Below are 8,951 nucleotides of genomic sequence, written 5' to 3'. Positions count from 1 at the left end.
TTTTTTTACAAGAAACCCATAGCAATCAAAATAATGAGATTGATTGGGGCTTGTGGTGGGAAGGAGAGAGAATTCTTAGTCATGGGACTAATTTAAGTGCAGGAGTGGCTGTGCTCTTTTCCCCTGTTCTCAAAACAAAGATTTTATCAAAACATGAAGTGGTATCAGGGAGATTATTGGCTGTAAGGGCTGAAATTAGGAATTTTCATGTTTTGTTTGTGAACATCTACGCTCCTAATATAGGAGAAGACAGAGTACAGTTTTTTATTAAACTAGAGCAATTTTTAAAACAACAGCAGGATGGTGATGTTATTGTACTAGGTGGAGATTGGAACTGCACTTTAGACTTTACACAAGATAGGACTGGAGAAGAACCTCATGCAAAGTCAGCTATTTTTTTAGCTAATATTATAAAAAATTTTAACTTCTCAGATGTATGGAGAGAGCATAATTCATCAGTACGGCAGTATACATGGATGAAAGTCAGCAATGGAAGCGTTTCTGGTGCACGTTTGGATAGGTTTTATATATCACACAATCTGAGAAATAAGATTGTTAATACAGCTATCACCCCAACTGTTCTTTCTGATCATAAACTTATCACAATTGAGTATATACTAACTGAAAGAAAGCATATGAGTTATTACTGGCATTTTAATGTTAAACTTTTGGATGATAAACATTTTTGTGAGAATTTTAAACTTTTTTGGGAAGCCTGGAAAAGTGAAGTGTCATTAGTGTCATTCAATGGTGGGAAATTGGTAAAGTGCACATAAGAGGGTTTTGTCAACAATATTCCTCTTTAGGTCATTCAATGGTGGGAAATTGGTAAAGTGCACATAAGAGGGTTTTGTCAACAATATACATCTCATTCCTCTTTAGTTCTGAAAAAGACATTAGAGTGGTTGGAAAAAGAGATCATGGACATTGAAAAGAAAATGAATGATGATGATACTAGGAATCTACAAGATCTGTGGGCTGAAAAAAAGAATCAGCTAAGCTCCTTTTTAAATGAAAAAGTTAAAGGAGCACTTGTAAGAAGTCGTTTTTAAGAGATAAGAGATATGGATGGACCTTCTTCTTATTTTTTTAACTTGGAGCGAAAAGCAGGTCAAGGATGTATGTTTTATGTTTTAAAGGACAACAATGGATGTAACACTTCAGACCCAATAGTGATGCGCAAACTTGCTGTGGATTTTTATTCTAATTTATATGCTGCTGACAATTCAGATGAACAGTGCAGAAATCAACTGTTACAAGATCTTCCTGTTTTAACATTGGAACACAAACAATCTTTGGACACTGAACTCACTTTTGAAGAGATTACTGCTGCTGTTATGGGACTCTCCTCAGGACGTACGCCAGGATTGGATGGATTACCTGCTGAATTTTATAAGAGTTTTTGGAATATTATTGGTCATGATTATTTTGAGGTAATCCAAAAATGTATCAAAGAAAGAGTTCTTCCTTTGAGTTGTCAGCGGGCAGTTTTAATGCTACTCCCCAAAAAAGGTGACCTGACATTCTTAAAGAACTGGAGACCTGTAGCAATTTTAGGCTCTGATTATAACATTTTTTCAAAATGTTTGGCCAATAGGGTAAATGGTGTACTGCATACAGTAATACATAAAGATCAGTCATATTGTATAAAAAATAGATCTATACTAGATAACTTACATTTGGTACGGGACATTTTTGACTTTGCCTCTTATAATAATACCAATATAGGTTTTCTGTCTTTAGACCAAGAAAAAGCCTTCGACAGAGTTGATCATATTTTTCTTTTTGATACTTTAAAGGCTTTTGGTTTTGGAGACAATTTTATTTCCAAAATAAAACTGCTGTATGCTGGGGCCACATGTATGATTAAAATGGCTGGTGGCCTCAGTATTCCTGTGAAAGTCAATAGAGGCATTCGGCAAGGTTGTCCTATTTCAGGTCAACTTTATAGTATAGCCATTGAGCCTTTACTATGTAGACTGAGAAGACAGCTAACAGGTCTACAGGTCAATACATTGGATTTTAAGTGTCCTATTAAGCTCTCTGCATATGCAGATGATGTCACAGTTTTAATTAGAAATCAAAATGATGTTGAGTGTGTAAAAATGGCTTTGGAATGTTATGGGAATGCGTCTTCAGCCAAAGTTAATTGGCAAAAAAGTGATGCTTTGTGGTGTGGTCAAGACTTTATTACTCCATCACTACCTGGTGGTTTGCAGTGGGGGAGAGTGGGGTTTAAATATTTAAGTGTTTTTTTAGGGACAGATGAATATAGAAAAAATAATTGGGAGGGACTAGTGGAAAAAGTGTGTGCTCGGTTGTCTCACTGGAAATGGTTGCTACCCCAGCTGTCCTATAGGGGGAGAACCCTGGTCTGTAACAACCTGGTTGCATCATCTTTGTGGCACAAAATGATGATTCTAGAGCCTCCGGAAGACCTGGTAAGAAGAATTCAACAGCGCCTGGTGGACTTCTTCTGGTCAGGACAGCACTGGTTGAAGGCACCAGTACTCTATCTGTCAATACAGGAAGGAGGACAGGGGTTGGTCGACATTAAATCCAGAGTCAGAGCTTTTAGACTCCAGGCGGCTCAGAGACTCCTATATGGGGAAGATGTAAGCTGGGCTGGGGTAGCCTGTACCCTTTTGAAGAGAGCAGGCAATATGGGATTAGACCGCCACTTGTTTCTTATTGACACTGAAAAACTAGACCTGACAGGACTGCCACTTTTTTAAAGATCAATGTTAAAAACATGGACATTTTTCAGTTTCTCTCGGGAGCCAAATGGTGTGAAGGGGCTATGGCTGAGAGAAGAACCACTGTTTTTTAATACAGCACTGGATTTAGACGCTTTTAAATCAGGATCCCTCAGAAAAATGTTGTGGACTGCAAATATTACCAAAATCGGACATTTTGTTTCTGAGGAAGGATGGATTTCTGCTGAAAACTTGGCTTTAAAACTGGGCATGAGATCAGTTCGAGTGGCAGATAGACTGTTGACTCAAATCTTTGAGTTTTTACCAACTGATTATAGACTGTCATTAGAGACACCGGTTGGAGAGGAGGAGACTTCTGTCTTCCCAGACCTGAATTTTTCAGCTGACATTAGAACATGGTAAGAAATGGAGAATGGTTTGCTTTCTTTTAAGACACCCCGGCTGGGACTTTTTAGAAATGCTGGAAAGAAAGCTATTTATGTACTGTGTGTAAAGGTGTCACATCTTCTTCAGCTTCAGAATGTGAAAGAGCCTAAATGGCAAGAGTTTTTTGGATCAAGCGTTTCCCCTAAAGGTTGCTGGAGGACCTTGTACAAACCTCCCATTGAGAAAAGAACTGGAGATCTACAATGGAGGATTGTGCATGATATAATAGCCACAAACAGACACAGAGCACACCTCGATCCACAGGTTGGGGAGGGCTGTCCTTTTTGTGGAGCACAAGAGACTGTCTTCCATTTATTTTTTAATTGTGGGAGATTACAACCATTATTTTATAAAATGGAAGAGTGGTGTCAAAACCTGGGGGAATTATTTGCACCTGCAAGGTTTATTTTTGGGCCAAAGTACAGCAGAAGTAAAATGAGGAGTCATGTTTTATTAAACTTCTTATTTGGGCAAGCAAAGATGGCTATATGGTTGTCAAGAAAAAGTAAATTGAATGATAAAGGATCAACTGATGCTATTTCAATACTGAAGGGATTAATAAAATCCCGTATTAGTATAGAGTATAGTTATTATAAGTTGATAAATGATCTGCAGATGTTCAAATATAAATGGGAAGTTAATCAATGCATTTGTGAAGTTGACTCTGATGAAGGTTTGCAAATTTATATTTGAGTAATGTTTGTTTTATAAACTTGCACCAAAAACTGATTTATTTGATTTTTATTTATTTGATTTTTTTTTTATTTGTTTTTTTTTTCTCCTTTGATGTCAATCTAAATTTTTAAACTTTTTGTAATAAAGAGACCATAAAAGTCAAAAAGTCTCTCTCGCGCTCTCTCTCGCTCTCTTTCTCTCCTGCTCCCGCCTCTTTGCCCATTTTCGATTATCCGGGAGTGACGCGGGGTGACATGCTGCCAAGATGGCGACGGCCGCCTCCGCCCAATTTTGAGCTTCAAAAACGCTCTTCGGAAATCTACGGGTGACGTCACAGACACTACGTCCATGTTTTTATACAGTCTATGGTGACAACGTGTTTGTGAGAAATGACAAGTTTCATTAATTCATAAAGGGTTTCTGTGCACTTCATATTGAACATACAGATTTATCATGGCATGGTGGAAATAATTGCCGCAATATTCATTACCATCTGCACATCTACGTGTTGCTTTTTCATTGCTTTTCCCCCCCTTTGCTTTGCTTTACAGTTTGGATCAATACACTACAGTACTTTGAAACACTGCCTTAGCATTATATCATGGTATCCCATAATTGCTGCTGAATATTATTACTTCTCATCACAGACACTTAAAAAATCTTCAGTTTAGAGCTTTTTTTTTTACAGGCTGGTGGTTAGAAAGGAAAGAAAACCATGCTAAAGAAGTGGTGAAATGTAATGGGATAGAGTCCATCACTCAAACCTCATTGAACTGCGTGTGAGCGCTGTGTGAGGATGTGACCTTGCTTTGAGTTTATTATTGAATGTAGCAGGAGCCCAAGCATGATTGTTTACAATGGATTCAACAATCAGACTGGAGTCTGTGGCTTATACATACCAGACATTTTGACAACAGGAAAGTATATTGAAACAGCTTCTATTTCTTTCTTCTTCTTTTTTTTTTTCGTTCCAGAGCCTCTGTGTTTTTCAAAAAAATTTTGTTCAGTAGCTCATAAGTCACAGCAGCAGTCTTTCTCACATTTACATTTTTATCATTTTGGTATTCAAGTAGTTGACCTATTAATGACAAAAGTTAATGACAGTGTTTCAGATATTATTGTATAAATGGTCGCTTTCCATGAAGGTGGTGAATTTCCATTCTTTCCAGGACAGAGATGCTGTAACCCCTTTAAATATCAGTTTTGCTCCTTCATATTTCCGCTGGAAAAAAAGCAGCATTTTTTTCCTACTTCTGGAAAAGTGTGTTGCCGAACTCAGTAGAGATCTCCTCTGCCAACTTTCCTCTGTTTAAAATTCCCAAAGACTAGTTATACCATCCTACTCTCTTCTTTTTTCCACTTTTGAGTAATAGACTCTTACTTTTTTCTATTGTAAAAAAAAGAAAAGAAATAATGCAAGTGCCTCCTCTAGCAGGTTACATGTGATTAAAAGTGTATGTACAGTATATTAGTATATATGTGTGCTTGCAAGGTTTTGGACCTTGACATGGTGGAACAAATGTGCCATTCACAAGGATTAAAGATGGAAAAAACTGGTTGGCAGGAGGGGGAAATAAACGCCACTCGGACCAATGAATTACTGCACAAGACTGGAGTGGCCCATAAGAGAGAGAGAGAGGAAAGACCAAAAGCCACAGTTTCTTCACATAACATGAGTATTTTTCCACCTTTCTAAAGTGAGGGATATTTTTAGACTCAGTAACTGAATGTTTACTCCATTTGATACTGAGGCTGTAACCATCCACTCTTGGAGAGTAGAAAAACAGAGTAAATACACATTGTGAATGTACAAACTCTCTACAAATCTCTTATGGGCCGTATTTTAGATCAGACCCTGTAAATTTACTGAAGCACTTTGGTTCTATACCAAAATTTGGTTCTATTTTATTAAACTAATACTTGGTATTCATCACAAAATCATTTTGTTGATTTTATCATTGAGTATGCTCTGTCTTATGTTATATTTGCATATTATTTTACTACCCTGTTGTAAGTTATTTTTATAAGGACAACATCAATTATGGGAATGCCTTTTTTTATTTTGGCTTTGTGAGACCATTTGTCAACACAAAGTTGGCCCTGTGTCTGCAGCCACACAGTACTGGGCATTTGCAAGACATTTTATCTATGTGGTGCTCTCGTGTCAATTGTCTAACACTGCTTTGCCTGGATTCACAAAGCTATGAAAGCTCTTCCCTGAATTACAAACGTACGTACATTTTCTCTTTTTGTGTGTGAATATTAGAGTGAGACCTTTCATGTTGGTGTCCACATCAAATAAAATAAAACAAAGTGATTCTATATATATACAGAAAGCATATTAAATGCAAGTAAAGTGTCTAATGTTTTAAATAACTTTTGTGAAAACAAAATGTCAAATTATGGGTCAAATAATGTTCCATCGTCATTCAGTATAACAGTCATGTAAAAATGAACACTTACATACTTATTCTGACCTGTGTACTTTATAAAATAAATTTATAAAATAATAAGTGATCATACTAATACAATTTAATACAATTCAAACCTAGTGATTTGAAGGATAAGTTGGTAAAGATTTAAAATGACAGTTAATGACAATTAATTAGTATTTTGTATATAAACTATTGTTGCACTATGACATTTTTTTCTATAAATCATGGTGATGTACGATAGTCTTTTTTTCTTTTTGCTCAAAAAAAGTTTAACAGGACATTCAAATGTATGGAAATATTAAAGCTGTATTAAACTTTTGTTTTGATGCTCAAAAACCCAGATAGATAGATAGATACTATTATAAATACTTTATATAAATACTATTATATATACAGTATATATATACTGCCATGTATTTAATAGTTATTTAAGAATGGTTAAAAAAATGAATGTTTTCAATGTTGCTTTTAATATTAGCTATACTAGTTATACTTTATAAATATTTATAAAAATAAAAAGCAACATTTACTTACATATAATGTTTATTTTACTTATATAACATTCCAAATACAAATTTTAATACATGAAAACTACTGTATATTACTTTCATGTTAGCATTTAATATGTGAATTTGATATCGCCTGAAAAATCATTGTGAATATATTGTGAGTATTCAATATATTGCCCAGTCTTAGAGCTTTTATAAATGTATGTGTCTATATTTAAGCATGAGTATATATGTGTGTTAAGGAAACAGCCAGAGAGAGAGAGTGAGTGATGGGGGAGGAGGTCGTTCTATTACATCTGGAAGAGCTTTTTGTTGGGGGATTCAGCTCGTTTTGGATTATATCAGCTTGTCATTGCCAAAACCAAGCCTCTGAGGTTTCCCCCATCTTGACTTTTATGCAAACATTTGGAGGAGAGAAAGAAAAAAAAAGAAAAGAGACAAAAAGCCCTTCACCACTATCCTTGCTATTGCTGGCAGGATCACAAAGGCTATTTTGTTGAAATGGAGGGGCCACTTGGAATAGGAGTGTCCTTGTACACTTTTTTTTTCTTTTTCTTTTTTTTACATGTCCGGTTCTTCACAAGGACACTCAAAGAAAATGAGATATTAAGGGAGATTAAGAGAGTTTATATAAATATCCTCTCTTGTTCTGACAGTATTATGTGATATTGCAATCAAAATATGTACAAAAAATCCAAAAAAAAAGTACTGTTTAATCATATATATATATATATATATATATATATATTGTACCATTCATCAGCAGGTGGTATGGTGTTATAAAGCCATTTATTCTTCTGTGTACACAAGAGTTCTCCAAGACCCATCCCTTCTCACAGGCCAAATTAATCAGTCAATTTTAGCATGTTTAAAAATCAACTTAATTTATTCTTGTCAAGTCAAGTCAAGTCACCTTTATTTATATAGCGCTTTTAACAATACAGATTGTGTCAAAGCAACTGAACAGCATTAATTAGGAAAATAGTGTGTCAATAATGCAAAATGACAATAGTAAACACTAATTTTTCAGTGTTGTCAACATCCAGCTCAGTTTAAATAGTATCTTTGCAATCAAGTCAACGGTATCGCTGGAAATGAAGTGTCCCCAACTAAGCAAGCCAGAGGCGACAGAGGCAAGGAACCAAAACTCCATCGGTGACAGAATGGAGAAAAAACCTTGGGAGAAACCAGGCTGTCGGGGGGCCAGTTCTCCTCTGACCAGACGAACCAGCAGTACGGAAAAATCAATTTAAGACGTAATAAAACAGACGTTTTCTTATCCACCTTCTGATTTAAAATCTTTTTTTTTTCAACCAAAATCATTTCAACCAGTCATCCACTGTTGATACAAATGATTAAATTCGAAAAGTAAAATGAAAAATATAGTAATAAAAAAAATAGACGTTTTAAATGCTGTTTTTTAAGGAAATTAACACAAATGAAAAATTTAAGAATAATTGATCTTTTTTATCATTTATAATTATGATATATTGTAATAAAAAGCTATATCAATCTATAATATGAAATATTATTTATAAAAGTCAGGTGCTAACAATTATTTAAATTTTAGTAACTATCTTTATTGTTCATGCAGACAAATAAGGGAAGTCACTGAAATGCATAGGAAGTAGGAAAAAAAAAAGCTATATGAAAGTTACATTTTAATATTAAGTATTGCATGCATGTTTATAAGTTGTTTAGACTTATATCTGCAAGATGGGTGATGTCACAGTGTTATTTGCAAATAAAAGTTGGTAGTCATATAAACACTAACAACTTTTTTTTTTTAAAGGTGTGTGTCGGTCCCCGTTGGGAATGTCCAGAGGCCAGATCTTAGATGAAGATATTTCAGCGTCCAGTCAGTGGTCTGATTCCACAGCAGCAAAATATGGCAGGTATGAGCACACACACACACACACACACACACACACACACACAGTATTTTCCAAGAGCTGTAGTGTGCAGGTTATCTTGGTGGGAGCAAACCACATCTGGGGAAATGCCTTACTAAAATGATGTAATTATGCTTCCTCCATATATTACTTCTGCATTTTCACTGATTCTAATGGTTCCCAACACATTCTTCTTCACCAAAATGAACCATTTTAGACTAGTTTATAGACATTAATCAGGGTAGTGTCATATTTAATTTTTGACTGGTTTGAAAATGTGAAGTATAGAAATACAAT

At 35.2% G+C, this 8,951-nt stretch overlaps 1 protein-coding gene across 2 annotated transcripts in view; it reads left to right on the top strand.

Annotated features, from left to right (window-relative positions):
• The window catches only part of LOC107692417 (discoidin domain-containing receptor 2-like), a 47,977-nt gene that overhangs the window by 24,118 nt on the left and 14,908 nt on the right, over nt 1-8,951 (top strand). For both annotated transcript variants that reach the window (XM_016491462.1, XM_016491461.1), the window contains exon 3: nt 8,555-8,657. In XM_016491462.1, coding sequence (XP_016346948.1) covers nt 8,555-8,657 — 103 coding nt within the window. The remainder of the gene's footprint in view (nt 1-8,554; nt 8,658-8,951) is intronic.

The sequence above is a fragment of the Sinocyclocheilus anshuiensis genome, unplaced genomic scaffold (assembly GCF_001515605.1).
Source record: "Sinocyclocheilus anshuiensis isolate Anshui unplaced genomic scaffold, SAMN03320099.WGS_v1.1 scaffold70, whole genome shotgun sequence".
NCBI lineage: Eukaryota > Metazoa > Chordata > Actinopteri > Cypriniformes > Cyprinidae > Sinocyclocheilus > Sinocyclocheilus anshuiensis.
The sequence above is the reverse complement of the archived record's forward strand: the minus strand, read 5'-3'. Positions and strand labels throughout refer to the sequence as shown.